Below are 17,381 nucleotides of genomic sequence, written 5' to 3' on the forward strand. Positions count from 1 at the left end.
TGCTGTTAAGCAGTCGGAGTCTCTGAGCAGCTGTGGGAAGACTGACCTGCACAGCCTGACCCAGGGCATCTCTGACCTCAGCCTCATCTGCTTGTGCAAGTCCCACCACAGCGAGGCTGCCTTTGACCTGTCTCCTTTGCCTTGTGAGCACCACAGCAGAACTGGCTGCCTGATGGATGCAGTGTTCCACAAGACCTCAACGCCATGCAAGAAAGAAAAGCATCCCAAACCCCTGGAGAGCCTGCTCTCCAAGAGCACTGAGCTCAGCAGTGACCTCTCAACCCTTGGGAAGCCTCCAGGACCCACATGGGACATCTCTGCAGTAAAAGGCCCCCTGGATATCAGCCTGTCCCTGGATGTGAGCACCGAGGAGTTGAGGTTCCTGGGATGCTCCAACCCAGACACAGCGTCGCTGAAGACCTCTGTGGTAATTCCTCTGTCTTGGCCTGGTGTCTTCAGGAGGCCACCTGCATTGACCTGCACATCTGACACCGCCGAGGCCCAGCTGAAGGATCTGGACCCTGTTCCCGTGTTTCTGCATCAGGCTCCGTGAGGCTGCCCCGGCTCCTCGCTGCAGTGGTGGGCTGTGGGGTGCCTGCCCCGAGACCCGCCCCCCTCCTCCCCGACCACTGACCTCTGTATTAATGCAATAAAGGTATGAGCTTCACCCCGTGCCTGGTCTCTGCTGCTCCTGGCCTAAGGCTGAGCTCTGCTGAACGCGGGCGCTGGGCCGCGCTGGGGCCCAGCTGCCGGCGGGTGCAGCCGCCTCCAGCACTTTCCGCCGCCGTGAGGAGAGCCCGGGCAGCCCTCCGCGCCCGAGGCTGGCGCGGGGCCGCCACGGAGCTCCGCGGCCGGCTGAGGAAGGCGAGACGTCGCGACAAGATGGCCGAGCTCCGGGCAGGGAGCCCCGGGCAGCCCCCGGCCCGGCTCCGCTCCCGCGGCGCGGCCCCGCCCGCCCTTACCTGTCAGAGGGGCCCGGGAGGTCTCGGTGGAGGACGGGGACGGGAGCGCGGCGCTGGCCCTCGCTGTCGGGCCATGGCGGCGCTGCCCACGGGGAGCTCGGGCAGGGAGGCGGCGCGGCTGGGGATCCCTCTTCTGGCACGCGGGGAGAAAAGCATCCTGAGCGCCGGGGACCGGGCGGGCAGCGGCCCCGCAACACCGCGCCGCTTGTCACGGGGAAGGCTGCGGCCTCCCGGGAACGCCGGCGGACCGCCGTCCTGCAGCGGGTCTCCCTTCGCTCGAGCTCCGCGCAGGTTACTCCTCGCCCCAGCTGCCGGCCCGGGTTCGCTCTGCATCGCCCGCAGCCCGGTCTGAGAGGAAGAACCGAACCCACCCCAACCGCCCCAACACGGTCTCTTGCTCTCCCGTCAGAGCACCCCGCCTCGCACGGCCCCTGCCCGCCGGGCTTCTTCCCTCCTGTCGCTGCTTACAGCAGACACAGACCTGGGGAATTACTTGTTAAAACCATGGCCCAGGGCCTTCTTGGTTTGCTTAAGAACCAACATATGCTGGTCTTCTTCTAGGGATAGATTAAGAGAAGAGCAGTCACAGAATCATCATAGAACCATAAAATGGTTTGGATTGGAAGGGACCTTAAAGCTCATCCAGCTCCAAGTCCCTGCCACTAGAGCAGGTTACTCCAAGCCCCGTCCAACCTGGCCTTGAATCACCTTTATCACACTCCCATGACCAAACTAAGCACTTCTGTTTACCAAATAGCAGTTTAAATACTTCCAGAGGGATAAAGGGATAACTTTGAAAGAGATGCAAGCTACTTCCTCCACATGTATTTCCACACACTAGAATTCTGGCAAAAAACATCCATTCAGTGAAAAATCTCTTCCTTTACTTTAGCTGTAAGAGGCACTACAGACAAATAGCACATGGAGTTGTTTGTATTCTCTGGCTGCCCGGTTGACTTCTTTCTAAACCACACTACAACATCAGGAACAGGTGACAAAACAACTCAGAGAAAGGCCCCGGTATTTACAGTTTGAACTACTGTCCTGGGTTCAGCTGTAAGTTATTTTTCTCCTTCCTAGTAGCTGGTGCAGTGCTGTGGTTTTGACTTTAGTCCGAGAACAACACTGATAACACACCGATGTTTTAGTTGCTGCTCAGTAGCGCTTACCCTGAGGGACTTTTCAGTCTCGTGCTCTGCCAGTGAGGAGGGGCATGGGAAGCCGGGAGGAAGCAGAGACAGGACACCTGACCCAAACTAGCCAAAGGGGTATTCCATCCCACAGCACGCCATGCCCAGGATAGAAACTGGGGAGAGCTACCCAGAAGACCCAGATCACTCCTTGGGTCAGGCTAGGTATTGGTTGGCAGGTGCTGAGCAATTGTATTGGGCATCACTTGTGTTTTCTTTTCCTTTCCCTTTTCAGTTTTATATTCTCTCTCCTTGTTATTTCCCTTATTAGTAGGAGTAGTTTTGTATTATACTTTAGTTATTGGACTGTTTTTATCTCAACCCATGGGGTTTACATTCCTTCCATTCTCCTCCCCATCCTGCCCAGAGCAGGGGGGATGAAGGGGGTAAGTGAGCGAGCAACTGCGTGGTGCTGAGTTACCGGCTGGGCTTAAACCATGACAACTATAAACACCACAGACCAGATCTATAACAAGCAAGAGCATCACATGGTTGGTTGGTTCATCTACAGCTTGTGTTAGGTGACTGGTTGGTGTTCATACTGCAGAGGGAAGATGAAGTGTATTATGTAAATCTGTGGCTGGAATATACAAAGTGTTCTGTGTCACAAACAACCATGGCCTTAAAGAAAAATAAATGGAAGAGAAACAAATGAAAAATGTCAAGGATGCTGCTATGAAAAAGGTGTGTGTCTGCAGTGTGAGAAGTTACTAACCGTTTCCACTGGTTAGTAACTTCGCTGGTGCTTTGGGACACCTCCTCTAGAAAAACCTGCACCAAGCTGGCATGTGAAGCATGAACCAATGTAAAATGGAAAGATTTTCTGTGGGATGAAAGATGAACAGATCTCTTGCAAAAAGCAGCTTTGATGTTAAAAACCATGGCAGAGGAAGATAAAGCCCAGGTATCACAAAGGCCACATAAAAGGCTTGTGTAGGGAAAGGATTTATGTTTAACAGTTCAAGTATCAGACTGACATCCAAAATGTGGTATAAAAGTGCAATCTTACAAGTCCTTGCAACAAAGACACTCAGTGTTAATAACATCAACAAATCTCACCAATCACACACTTGGCTCTATTTTGGCTGTGCACTGAGCTTCAACATTTCATGGTTGATAAATTGCACTTGAATTTCCACTCTTGTGCATTACCTAGCTCGCTGCCTCTGGGAATGGGCTAGAGATCACATAACTGTAAGCAAAAATATTCCCAAGTTTCTGCACAGTACCACATTTTCTTAATAATAATCCTTTGAATCTTAAAGTCTTTTTCATCCAAATCCTGTCCCTTCATTTCAAAACAATGTGGTTCCAGTCTTACGTGAGGCAGCGATCTGCAATGATGTCATTACTGCTTAATTTCAATTCTTCCCTTCCCTTCTGTAACAAACACACCTCTCCTTGGTTCAGTTTGGTAGAGACAACAGGAGACTGCCTCAGGGTGACAGACTGCCATTGTTATCAGCAGCTCCTGTATTTATGGCTGTATTTTCTTCTCTACAGTTCACAAGCCAGAAGAACAATCTTTCCCACAATTAAGGACTATGTGTACAAACACAACCCACAGTAAGCTTTACTACAAGAAAATAAACACTAGACCCAGGAAGAAGGACCCAACCCACATTTTCTTTGTACAAGATTTTTTTTTTCCATATATTATAAAATTACAGTTTTAATAAGGAAGTAGAAAAATAGGAAATTACTTGAAAGTGCTTTCAAAATACAAGTTTTTCCATAAAAGGCATTAAAAAGGCATTAATTATCCAAACTACTACACATAAATGATTCAAATATTCAGTGAACTACTGAGATGGTCCCAATCAATATACTGAACATGGAGGTTGTAAAAAAAAAAAAAAAAACAAACAAAAAAACAAACCCAAAAACACACACCACGTATATTTTGACTAAAAGGCCTGTCTCAAATTAGGGAAAGCCACATCTCAGCTACCATTCTGGAATCCAGCTTCACTTGTGTCAGTATCGTGTTCCTTAGGAAAGGGAAGAGGAGAAAAAAAGATAATTAACAATAGGGTAGAAATGTCTGATTTTTGTCTGAATTAGGCTATTTGAGAAACAGGGAATAGTTGTTAGTACAAACAGATGATCTGCCGATAAGCTCCAAACTTTGAAGCATCAAATTTACTATGAAGAATTATTTCTGCACACAGTACCACCTGTGAGTAACACTCCTGGTTTTGCATCCACACTGTAGCACTAGGGAGCCCTATGACCATTCATGAGGGCACACTGCTTTTACTCCATGCACCACTGATGAACTGTATTTAGCTGAAATTACTAAAACTACACCTACATGTATTAATCCTCCAGTTAAAATAAATGAGAGAATTAATAAACTGAGCACTACACATTCTATACAGATTAACAGTCCACACTTCACTGGTATAATTTATTGCACAACAAACAACACTCCACTGTCCCGCTTGCCTGTGAGAAGTGTGGCTGCTACAAAGATGCATCAGCCTCAGTGCTGATACTATCAACTATTCATTTGTAATGCTGTTATTGAAAATACCTGATTCAGTTTCTTAAACTCAACCACTTGGAAAAAGATGTGCTCCAGAATATGTTTGGCATCTTGTTTCTCCTTTGGGAGTTTACTTGTTACTCCTAAGATATCGCCACATTTTCGTACATAAAACTCCAGGTCATCATCAGTACCTAAACAAGCATCCCAGAGAAGAAGGCAGCTGAATATCACACATCTCTGTATCAACTGAGCAAAAGCTTATTACAAATCTCCGTTTTGTGTTGGTATTCTGGGATGTTAAGTTCTATAACTAAGGCGAGTGGACTAGCCATGATGTACTCCATCAGTACGACTCCAGCTAGTACTTTCTCATCTTGTTTAGACTTAAGGTGTGTTTAGAATAATCTTCACATTTTAGCTTCAAAGCATAAAAATAATAATCAGCAAGAGTGTGCAAAGCAATTCATGCATGATATGGGAAACAGCAGGCAGAAACATAATAAAATGTCATGTAAGAAACAAAGTAGAAAGCGATGGTATATTAAGTCCTATTAGCAATTTCCAAGACCTTCCAATTTCTCACTTCAGAATGATAGCAGTGGATTTTCATAAATGAGACTCATGGTTTAAAATCAGATACAACAACAATTTTCCCCCCAAAACTTGGACTTTCTATAGAAATGTATAAACGATCAGTCTTTCTGCTTACATTTGTTTGTAATCTCTGCAAGACGAGCTTTCTCAGAAGAAAAAGTTTCATCCAAGTCAAACAGCTCCAGAGGGGGAGGAGGCAATTCTCTGAAAGCAGGTGGAAAAACCTTGAAGAGAAGAATTAGCATGGTTTATTGCCACATATTTATTCTACAGATGTCTAAGACAACAGTCTGGGACTTAGGCTGGACTTAAGAAACCTTTTGTAAAGTCAAAAGCAACTCCAAAGCCCACATTACAAGGGACCCCTCTTTAAAATTTCCATTTATATTTTGTAAAAATAACTGAATATTCCAAAATAGTCACAAGTATGCCAGAGTTATCACCCAGCATCACAACTAGACATTCTGCACTGGCAACTTGTTTCCAGTTTTGCTCCATGAGATCCAGGTGACGGCTGAGGGAGCTGAGGTACTAAGCTCACCATAACACCTCAACCTGGAAACATACAACACATTCATTCTGGTAAGAGTATTTTCTTTTGCATGCAATCACCACATACGCCACAAGGTTGGATGAGGCTTTGAGCAACCTGGTCTAATGGAAGGTGTTCCTGCCCATGGCAGGGGGTTGGAACTAGATGAGCTTTAAGGTCCTGTCCAACCCAACCCATTCTACGATTCCATGAAGTTGGTCTTGTGTTTTTAAAGAGCAGTGCATGAAGCTACTTGTCAGTTGCACCCCTGCAGCTACAAGGATCCAAGTGATTACCTTCCTCAGTTGCCAAGGTAAGGAAGGGCAGAGCCATGATGGCAAAACTCAAAAGGTACTTGCTTTTCCAACCAGGTCTGGCACCGCCATAGTTCATGTTGTTGTTGCCAGCCCAAATCTCTGCTGGTAAAAGTTTGGCCAGCCCAAACTTTACAGCAAGTAAAAGACCAACACTCCACTTTCTACTTCCCAGAGGATTTGGAGATGGAAGAAGAGTGGACAGCTTGGCTCCTCCCTTGGCAGCAGCTAGCACATGACTTACACCACCACTACTGTCTGAAATACCACATTCTTTTTTCACAGCAAAGGCTGAACCACCACCTCACAGGACTGGGAGAAGCTGAAGGTTTATATACACAAGACATTCTGTTATGGTACCAGGTGTTACATTTTCAAGCTCTGTTGATAAAATTAGAAGTGTAAATAAGTGCTTTTCCCTAAAACATAGCTCCTGCAGTGTATTCAACTTCAAAGTGAATAATTATTACTACAGTATTTCTCACTATTTGGGTTTTGTTTTGATTTTTTTGGGGGGGGGGGGGAGGGTGTTGTTTAAAAACTATGTATACGACACCAAGGTTTACATGAAAGAAGGGTTCTCCATGGCTATATTAGCCAGGAGATTACTCACAGCTGGCTGGAGGACAGGTAGCGGAGTCTCAAACTGAGGCTGAATGAGTTGGAGAGGTTCATGTTTCACATTCAGCTGTTCATAAGCTCTGCAGCACAGAAAAAGACCAAGTGTGAGAGAAGAAACGACAACATCTATTTCCATTTGCAGGCTACAGAGATGCAGAGTCTCTACGACATTATGCACAGTCACAGCATAAAACCTCAGGAGTATCTAACTTTAGAAGGACCGCAGAGAACCTACACATCAGTAATAACTGACTTCTACAGCGAGCAAATTAGTTCAAACTATGACAGAGAGTAATGACAAGTTCATATGTAAGATGATAAAAAAATAAGGGTATCACACCTCTACACGTAAAACAACTTTTAAACAGAGGCATCAGGACAAAGCAATCCTGTTCAAAAAGAGCAGACCTGGGATTTCGAAAAGACTTTTCAGGAATTCCACTACCAAAAGCTATCTAAAAAAAAAAAATTGTTATGGGATCGGAAGAGAGATCTTACTAGGAATTCACATCTAGTGAAAATATAAAAAAAAATACAGAGTAAGAAGAAAGTGTGCACAACAAAGTGGAATTTAATGGAATCTGTTTTAAGGCTGCTGCTACTTAATGTGTTCATACATGAGCTGGGCAACAGAGGAGTTATGAGGGACAAAGCTGCCAGCAATACAGAACTGGTAAAACAGTAGCAATCTCCAGACACAATTATTGGTAAATGCAATTCAGTAAATGCCAAGTAATTAAAAAATGGAAAAACCAGCTCTTCGTTATCCCTCCAGAAAGTGCCCAACATCACTGCAGATAATTCTCCTAAAATATCAGTTAATTGAATCAGCAGTAGACAGAAAAAAGAATCAATGTCAGAAACTACAGCTAAGACAAGAAGCAAGAGAAAATATAACTGTCACTGTACAAATCAATCTTCTGGTACATCCATAATCAGAATGCTGCCAAGAGCTCAGTCCCTTCTGCTCTTAAGCACAAACAGATAACGCATAACATGGAATGGAAAAGGAAAGGGAAAGGGAAAAGAATGGAAAGGAAAGGAAATCACAGCTGCTGACTTGATAACTGAAGGGAGGGCAGTTGTATCCATCTGATAAAGGGACATATCAAACAGCTTTGTGAAGTCTCTTGGGTTCTCATCTCCTTCCTGCAGACAGACTCGCAGTTGCTCAGACAGTGCGGCTGTATCTGGGAGCATGGTATAGTCTGAAATCTGAAAACACACACACAGATACACACACACGTATGGTTTAAAAAGTCCAACCCATTTATATAGCCTCTTTCTAGTTTATCTCTCACCTAAAGTTTCATCTAGAAATAATTATTTCACTTTTAACCAGGTAGGACCCTTAGCAGTACAGCTTACTAGACTAGGAATCTGCACAAACTCTATTCTCTCGGCTGTAAAGCTACTTACCACATGGATATTGTATCTAGATTTCTGTTAATTTGTTAGAATTAAAAGAAACAACTTACTAGTCACCTGTGCAAGACTGTTGTTCTTTTTATGTATACAGAGGATACAATTTTATCCCATATGATATTTCAAAAAAAAAAAAAAAAAAAAAAAATAGTGTTTGCATATGTCAGTTAAAAAAAACCCAACAAACCCAACAAAAATTGCGAAGGTTGATCCCTACCCATACACAGAAAATCTGCCTTCACTTCATGCACCTTCATCTTGCCTGAGGGCTCAGAGGGAAGACTTTCACGAACGAAATCTTGTAAAGAATAGCAACTTAAATCTGAGAGATACAATACCATTACTTTTTATACCTAACTGTCTACTCAATCTTTGACCCTGAATAAAGGGTCTGCAACAACAGCCTCCATGCAGCTGCGAACCATTTTGTGCTAAATACACACTTTGCCAAAACTGGTGCTGCTACATCACACTATTATTTACCTCCTTATAAAGGATCTCTTACCTCAGGGTCCTCCTTATCCATCTGGTTCAAATGGATATCTGATGTTGTGAGCCATTGGAAAAGCACATCCTGGAGAAGGGCAAAACTTAGTTAATTTCAGGAGGGTCCAAGTAATCTTACATTATGCTTAAAATTCATATTAAATCTATTCCATAACATACTATGAAAAAGAAGGAAAAAAAGGGTACTATATCAAAGAATATTTATGGGGAAAATATGAACTTTATTTGTATTTATGTATGGAAGCAAGGAGTCATGGCAATGAGCGCATTCTGTACAAGGTGCATACTTTCAGAAACACCTCAGCAGGAAACTCCCTTTCTTACACAGAACGTGACATATGCCACTTTGGAAAGCGCATTACAACCTCCAGGTATCAGAAGCCATATATGCAAAGGTTTATTATTAATCAGTGGCCATAATGAAGTGCTAAAGAAGCTAAGAAAAAGTAGTAAACAAAAAACCCCAACAAACTACTTCAATATTAATGACTAAAGTGGTGAACAGAAGTAGGAAAAACTTTTCAGAGTCCTAAAGATAAATAACAAACTGCATCTTTAAAAACTTCTTCCTGTTAGTTCTGCTGTGATAACCTCCTCAGGATGTTAGTATTGGGTTAGAATCTCCATACTGAATCCATTTTAAAGCTGTCTTGCTCTAACATGAAGCTTGTGAGTGAGCTTAGATTTCACTGGAAATTCTGTGAACATTTCTTAAGGTGTTCTTAAAAAAAAAAAATAAAAAAATAAAAAAAGCCCCCAAAAAACCCAACAAAAAAACAAACTACCAAACTTAGACCAACAAAAAAACCCCCCCAAAACCCAAAACCCACAACTTACCATAATCTTCCCATTTTCTTCTTTATCTAAATATTGATCACTGAACATGTGGGAAGAGCCCAGCGCTGCCATCTTTCCACCTTGATTCTATCAACAAAGAAAACAATATAGCAAAAAATCCTTCCAGATCTTCCAAATCACAGTTTTGGGGGAATTGTTAATGCCGTCTAATTAGAAAGTGATTTAAAGAAATAAACAGGTAATTTCAGAATAAGTAGTGGCAAAAGCAGTTTCAAACTTGGCAAGCTCACAGGAGCACGGCACAGCAGCGTTCTAAGCGTATATGGTGTTAAGGTTCATAAATTTATTAAAAATACTGATCTGCATTTCGTAACAGCAGACAGACAAGTGACTGAGCCTTAAGAAGATATTCATGACACATCTTTGGAATTCTTCTCTGAGATTACTCTTAATCCTTCTAGGAAGACACACAAGAAACAGTAAGTTTTCAAGAGTACAAGGAACCCTGTAATGCTCCTGCACTGACTATGAAACTCATCACATGATATAACCATGCATACTGCTGTAACAAATTTGAAGATACATGAAACAAAGCTCCAGTTTGTTCAAAAAATTTTTGATGTCTCATACTCCTTGTTTTGCAAGGTTTTAACCCAAGTTCTACATGCCTTACCCACAATAGCACTTCCAGTTGCTATTCTTTACTGTATCTTTTTTTCACTCCAAAAGATCTTGTTTTCCTTCTACCAAGTTTCTCTGCTCTGCCTGAGAACCTCTGCCTCTGTCTTCATCTTGTACCCTTGTGCCTATAATATCCTTGAGGTAGACAGGAAAAATGCTGCCACGTATGTGACATTCATGTCACAGTACTAGATCAAAGGAAGAACACTTCAGTAATCAATTCACGCAAAACACATTATATGGATTTCACTTGCAGCATAATGTAGTTGTTGTAATTCTTATAAAAAAGCACTCCTCTCCATACCCATTAGGTGAAGCACATGAGGCCCCACATAAACAGGCACAGTCTTGAAACAAGCATGTCAACCAGCAAGGCTATCATAGAATAGTAAGGGTTGGAAAGGACCTTAAGATCATCTAGTTCCAACCCCCCTGCCATGGGCAGGGACGCCTCACACTAAACCATGTGGCCCAAGGCTCTGTCCAACCTGGCCTTGAACACCACCAGGGATGGAGCATCCACAACCTCCCTGCGTAACCCATTCCAGTGCTTCACCACCCTCACTTGAAAGAACTTCTTCCTTATATCTAATCTAAACTTCCCCTGTTGAAGTTTGAAGCCACCTTGTCCTACCACTACAGTCCCTAAGGAAGAGTCCCTCCCCAGCATCCTTATAGACCCCCTTCAGATACTGGAAGGCTGCTATGAGGTCTCCACGCAGCTTCTCTTCTCCAGGCTGAACAGCCCCAACTTTCTCAGCCTGTCTCCATACGGGAGGTGCTTCAGTCCCTCATCATCCTTGCGGCCTCCTCTGGACTCACTCCAACAGCTCCATGGCCTTCTGATGTTGAGGACACCAGAACTGCACACAGTGCTGCAAGGGGAGTCTCACGAGAGCAGAGTAGAGGGGCAGGATCACCTCCTTTGACCTGCTGGTCATGCTTCTTTTGATGCAGCCCAGGATACGGTTGGCTTTCTGGGCTGCAAGCACACACTCATGTTAAGCTTCTCATCAACCAACATCCCAAGTCCTTCTCTGCAGGGCTGCTCTATCATCCTGGTAGAGTTGTCATATAGAATCATGGAATGGTTGGGGTTGGAATGGACCTTAAATATTACTCAGTTCCAACCCCCTGCCATGGGCAGGGACACCTTCCACTGGACTAGGTTTCTCAAAGCCCCATTCAACCTGGCTTTGAACCCATCCAATCTGGCCAAATCCCATCCAATCTGGCCTTGAGCTAAGGTTTTGTAGAAATTAGGTGACTTACGTTGCAAAAAGACAACTTCATCATTAACGCATATAATTTCAGATTATCATGGGTTCAGAACTAGACATAAGTCTGGGGAGTCCATTGGATCTATGTGCAAATACTCTGTGCGTGGAAGGATTTTATTACATCTTACTCTGACAGCAGCAGACAAAATGCAAGCAGTAAGTGTACTTGCAAATTCACTTCATGCTGCTGTACTGTCTTTGTTTTATGGACTTTATTCAGCCACAACATGGGGGGGATGAACTTGGGCATCCTCAGATGCCCAACTAACAAAGATATGAAAAAACATAGTAGTGTTAGAAACTCATCTACATAGTAAAAAATGTGTTAATGTGTTTACCTTTGCCAACAATATTAATCCTTTGTATTTATCAACTACTACTAGATTTATGGTTGGTTTTATAAATTAACAGGGCTGGATGGGTTACACAACATACAAACATCTACTGGTTCCAAGGAGACAGTCCTCTTCCTTAACACAATATGGTGTATTGATGAAGCTAATTATAATCTTACTTAATAAATGACCACTAAAGCAGTGGAAAAAACCCCCCAAACTTCAAAGAAAAACTAAAAATATCCGTCTATCAACCAAACAAATATAATCTTTGCTGACCATCAAATTATCCTCTGAACTCCATGCAAAGAAGTTTACCATAAAAGAAGACAGGCTCATCAGGAGTTTGCAGACACATCAAAACCAGAATCATAGAATCAGACAGACTGGAAAAGACCTTTAAGATAATCAAGTCCAACTGTTCCCAGCACTGCCAAGGCCACCACTAACCCATGTCACTGAGGGCCTCATCTACATGGTTTGTGAACGCTTCCAGGGATGGTGACTCCACCACTGCCCTGGGCAGCCTGTTTCAATGCCTGAGCACCCTTTGGGGAAGGAATTGTTCCTCATCTCCATCTAAACCTCCCCTGGTGCAGCTTGAGGCCGTTTCCTCTTGTCCCATCCCTTGTTCCTTGGGAGCAGAGACCGTCCCCCTCCTGGCTCCATCCTGCTGTCAGGCAGTTGTAGAGAGCGATAAGGTCCCCCCTGAGCCTTCTCTTCTCCAGACTAAACCCCCCCAGGTCCCTCAGCCGTTCCTCATCACACTTGTGCTCCAGGCCCTGCACCAGCTCTGGTGCCCTTCTCTGGCCCCGCTCCAGCACCTCAATGTCTCTCTTGTAGTGAGGGGCCCAGAACTGAACACAGGATTCAAGATGCAGCCTCACCAGCGCCCAGTGCAGGGGGACAGTCACTGCCCTGGCCCTGCTGCCACACTGGTGCTGATACAGGCCAGGATGCTCTTTGTCTTCTTGGCTACTTGGGCACACTGCAGGCTCATGTTCAGCCAGCAAGAACTGGGTCTGTAAGTACTCCCAGAAAATACACTCACAATTTCTGTGGGGGGTAGGAGAATGCATGGTTTGTTACATGCAGAATCATACCTCATGCTGATAGAAAGCAAGAATAGGCCTGTTGAGTGGGAAGCAGACAGATCCTGTTGACAGAATAGCTACTGCTGGCTTCATCACATTCAGTGTGGCACCAAATGGATACACAAAAGTGAGAGCTCTGCAGAAAATACAGGAACTCCGTAAGTACCTGCATGGATCAGGTAAGCATAAAACTCAGTCTGTCTGCCTGAAGTACACACTGTAACTGGGCTGGTGCTGGAATGCCAATGCCTTCCAAGAATTACATCATTATAATGACATTTCAGTCTCCTTCTACAGGTTTTTCCAGGTTGATGATTTGTCTTAAATAAGGAACAAATCACACTCTTGTACCTGAGGGGTATTTAACTCACAGATGAATATATATTTCTGGAACAAAATAAAAACAAACAAACAAACAAACAAAAAACACCCCCCCCCCCCCCAAAAAACCCCAAACACCAAAAAAACAAACAAACCCAAAAACCAGCCCGAAATGGTTTTACACTTACATTTTTCCTTGTAATCAACCACATGGTCATTTATTAGTTCTAGGAAATAGCTACTAAGGAAGAATACAAACATTTATAGTTACAGAAAAACTGTATTTTTCTCAATGCCTTTTCTCTCCTCTGTAGCACAAAAGGATGAAAAGCTAGAAACTGCAAGAAATGTTTATCTTACCCTGGCTTAAGACTCTAAAAACATGTAGAGCTGCTCATGCCTGTAGCCAGACCACCCCCTATTGAGAGGTTATTCATATTTACATTGTTTAATCAAACTCAAATCCACATAATAGAGATAAAAAGATCCGGTTGGGAGAGTAATAATTCCCTTCAAAAATCTATCACTCCTGCTCCTTCGCTGGTTATTAAGCACTACCAAACAGATCCTCCTTTCCACATAAAACCTTGAGGAGCAAGAAGCTGACAGAGAAATACATTGGAAAACCTCAATGCAAGCACAATATACTCCTGCGAGGTTACAAACTGTCTGAGTTATTCACAGTATCTTCACATCAGCTTCCTCAAGGGAAAACACTTACTGTGAGTCACGTCCACTTCCATCTTCATCTGTTGCCTCAAGCACTGTTTTTCTTGCAGCTTCACTGATACTCCTACAAGACGTTGAAAAGCAAAACTTACTGAAAACAATATGGATCATAAGAGTTTAAAGACTTATATACCCCAAGTATTTACCTATTCAAAACTCCATCAGAGATTAGCGCTTCTTTTGGATGGTGGTACTTGTAATATACATTTCGTACTACAGCATCTTGAAGAAAGAAAAAAATAAAGAAATTTACGTCTTAGCTAATCAGTGTGATAGATACAGCAATGAAAAATGAGTTTAACTGTTGGATTCCCTGTTTGCTTCTAACTCTAGAAAGTTGACATGCGGCTCCCAAAAGGACCCAAACCAGCCTTCACTACTGTTTCCGTTTGGACATACAGATTTAGAACAAGAATGTATTTGCAAGTTCAAATAAAAATATGAAAAATAAGCACCTCTCCCACATCTTCTGCAAAGCAGAAGAGGTGAAAGGATCCAGTTAAAAGAGTATGTATCAAGTTTTACAAGTGGCAGGGTGCTGGAACTAGATGATCTTAAAGGCCCCTTCCAACCCAAACCACTCAATGGTTCTAAGTTAACTCTTTTTTTATACACCTTCCAAAACCATGATGAATCAAACACTGTTGATGCAAAAAAGGCATAGTCTAGAAATGCCACTAAAGACACTGAAAGTATTTTATGTACACTGAGACACAGCTGTTTTGTTTGGGTATTTTTCCACACTGGCAGTGGAAAAACTAATGAGTGGTATTTTGTTGGTCTGCTAAAGAAAAGGACCACTGTTTACTCAGTGTGAGTGATTCAATCCAATAAAACACATGAAAAAATATTTGAAAGGCTTTTTAACCAAGAAATGTCACTAGAATTAATTTTTCTTAGTAAATACCATTAAGTCTACAACTAGAGCAAAGGGAGGGAGATGGCTATGTTATTAAGGCATTCTGCCCATGGAAAGCCCTCGGTGTGCTCCAGTATTACACTGCCAGGTACATCTAGATTTCAAGAAAAACATATCTCTTAGACCAACAGGTACTTTATGAGAGGGATCTGCTTGGCTTACGTCTACAAAGGCTGAACCTGCTCTTTAGATTTTGCTGAGGACAGATGAATATGAGCTATCAGTAAGCCCCATTACCATTATTGAAAACGATCCCATACTCTTCTAACAAAAAGTTAATATTTGTGCCGTATCGGGACTCTCCACCTTCTCTCAGCATCACCAGAATGGCTCCACCATCCTCCAGGAATTTCTTCAGAAGGGAAAACTGGAAAACAACAAAGAAAAAAACATGAAAACTACACACAAGACTGCAAGAAGTTATATGGAGAAGAGGGAAGGTAAATGATTCTGACCACTTGCAATTAACTTATCCTATGAAAAATTCACATTTCAATTGGTGTAAATTCATTTAAAGCAGTACACTGCAAATTCTTCTGGGTTGTTCTTTTCTATTTTGCATTAAGCAAATCTTAAAACATACTTAATTTGCAGACAACTACTGACTTCTTACCTCAGCAGCACTGAACTTTTCTCTTGGGCCTGCTGTAATCCACAATTTTACCCCAAACAGTTTCTCAGATGTGATCTCATCTTTTAAGCTGCGAATAAAGACATGCGTTATTCTTGGATCTAATCCTGGACTACAACTTTTCTCTCCTTATATAGTTGCGGTTTTTTTTAAAGGACCATCAAACACACAGCAAATCATTTCAGTCACTTTGCATCTTTTTATCTGGGTTTAAAGCTGACAAGCAAAAACAATCCTTACAAATTTCAACCCACTAAAAGGTAAAGCTCCTCTAACAAGGTATGGTGGCAGATCCAGAACTGGCATAAACTGCCACAGCTGCTATTAAACTTGCCACCTAATGAGTTTCCTCTTATTCTTTTCTTAACTTTTTCCTCTGGGCACATTTTGTAGCGGACAGATAGGCAGTATCATATGTACACGGGCTGCTATCTTTTTATCTCAAAACTCTAAATCAAGATAGACTCAAAACCTGTATTAGAAGCTGCACCCTTATAACTTACAGTCCATCTCTTCCACAGATCATAGAATCCCAGACTGGTTTGGGCTGGAAGAGACCTTAAAGCTCATCCAGTTCCAACCCCCTGCCACGGGCAGGGACACCTTCCACTAGAGCAGGTTGCTCCAAGCCCCTGTGTCCAACCTGGCCTTGAACACTGCCAGGGATGGGACAGCCACAGCTTCTCTGGGCACCCTGTGCCAGCGCCTCAGCACCCTCACAGGGAAGGACTTCTGCCTAAGAGCTCATCTCAGTCTCCCCTCTGGCAGGTTAAAGCCATTCCCCTTGGCCTGTCCCTACAGGCCCTTGTCCTAAGCCCCTCTCCAGGTTTCCTGGAGCCCCTTTAGGCACTGGAGCTGCTCTAAGGCCTCCCCTTCAGGAGCCTTCTCTTCTCCAGGCTGACCCAGCCCAGCTCCCTCAGCCTGGCTCCAGAGCAGAGCTGCTCCAGCCCTCGCAGCAGCTCCGGGGCCTCCTCTGGCCTTGCTCCAACAGCCCCACGTCCCTCTTGTGCTGTTGCCCCAGAGCTGGATCAGGACTGCAGGGGGGGTCTCCCCAGAGCGTAGCAGAGGGGCAGAATCAACCCCCTCGACCTGCTGCTCAGGCTCTAGGGATCAGCCCAGCACACGGGGGGTTCTGGGCTCAAGCACACACTGACAGGTCATGGGGAGCTTGTCATTGACCAACACTCCCAAGTCCTTCTCCTCAGGGCTGCTCCATCCAGTCTTCCCCGGACTGTTTGTGCTTGGGACTGACACAACCCAGAGGCAGGACCAGGTACGACAGCTGGAAGCTCCAAAGTCATCTATGCACAAGGAAATTGCAGCTAATGCCACACAGCACAATCAATGCAAAAAACGCTCTCTGCTTATGATGCCCATTCCCGAAGACTATGCGGGCACCCAAGGAGGATCACATACATCTTGGGATCTCTGCGGGCAAACGAGGGCGGTGGGGGTGAGGCGCCCAGTCCCCTCCCTCAGGGGCGGCCCATCACCTGAGCTGCTCAGGACGCTGTCCCTCACCTCTGAACCTTCCAGTTACCGCGAAGCCTTTTCCGTAGGGATTTGTAGCTGCTGGCGAGAGTGAAAGCCTCCCCTTTGGACGCGTTGAAGACGATGGCGTTCCGCAGGCCCCTCTCCATACGGTGACTCGGGGCTGCTACACGGTACGCCGAAGGACGCCAGCTCCGGGCTCCTGACGTGAAGCGAACGCGAACGCGACCCCCCGCGCCCGCGCTCCGCCTGCGCGCGCACCACCGCCGCCGACAACCGCCGCGCTCCGCCGGGCAACGCGCCGCTGCGGAGGCGCATGCGCGGAGTGCACCGCCCCGAGCGCGGCAGCGCTGCTGCGGATTGCTCCATTCCCCGGGCGGGGGGGGGGGCGGGGGGGGGGCAGGACGGTACCACTGCGGCAGGGTGGGGCGGAAGCGGCGCTCCGCGCACCGCCCCGCTGGGCTGG

General features: G+C 44.6%; 1 protein-coding gene across 2 annotated transcripts; it reads right to left on the minus strand.

The window, feature by feature from the left end:
• Nucleotides 1-3,081: 3,081 nt before the first annotated feature.
• Nucleotides 3,082-17,252, minus strand: IFT52 (intraflagellar transport 52). 2 transcript variants are annotated; one of them, XM_030503017.1, is made up of 13 exons: nt 16,946-17,252; nt 15,407-15,494; nt 15,031-15,160; nt 14,021-14,096; nt 13,867-13,938; nt 12,834-12,960; nt 9,474-9,560; nt 8,635-8,703; nt 7,765-7,919; nt 6,697-6,784; nt 5,353-5,461; nt 4,689-4,834; nt 3,082-4,143 (listed from the first exon to the last, which is right to left on the minus strand). In XM_030503017.1, the coding sequence occupies exons 1-13, from the start codon at nt 17,062-17,064 to the stop codon at nt 4,096-4,098; spliced, it is 1,314 nt and encodes a 437-aa protein (XP_030358877.1). In that variant the 5' UTR covers nt 17,065-17,252; the 3' UTR covers nt 3,082-4,095. The 2 variants fall into 2 exon arrangements, with proteins under 2 accessions (XP_030358877.1, XP_030358878.1); XM_030503018.1 differs by lacking the exon at nt 4,689-4,834 and having other exon boundaries at nt 16,946-17,248.
• Between the last annotated feature and the right edge of the window lie 129 nt (nt 17,253-17,381).

This window comes from Strigops habroptila, chromosome 13, assembly GCF_004027225.2.
Source record: "Strigops habroptila isolate Jane chromosome 13, bStrHab1.2.pri, whole genome shotgun sequence".
Taxonomy (NCBI): Eukaryota; Metazoa; Chordata; class Aves; order Psittaciformes; family Psittacidae; genus Strigops; species Strigops habroptila.

Excerpts from the sequence above, each read along its gene's own strand:
- IFT52 (XM_030503017.1), bottom strand. The coding sequence starts at position 17,064 with ATGGAGAGGGGCCTGCGGAACGCCATCGTCTTCAACGCGTCCAAAGGG. Across the intron at positions 13,939-14,020 it reads TCTGATGGAGTTTTGAATAG|GAGTATCAGTGAAGCTGCAA; the intron begins GTAAATACTTGG and ends AACGTCTTGTAG. Across the intron at positions 4,835-5,352 it reads TGCAGAGATTACAAACAAAT|GTACTGATGATGACCTGGAG; the intron begins GTAAGCAGAAAG and ends ATGCTTGTTTAG.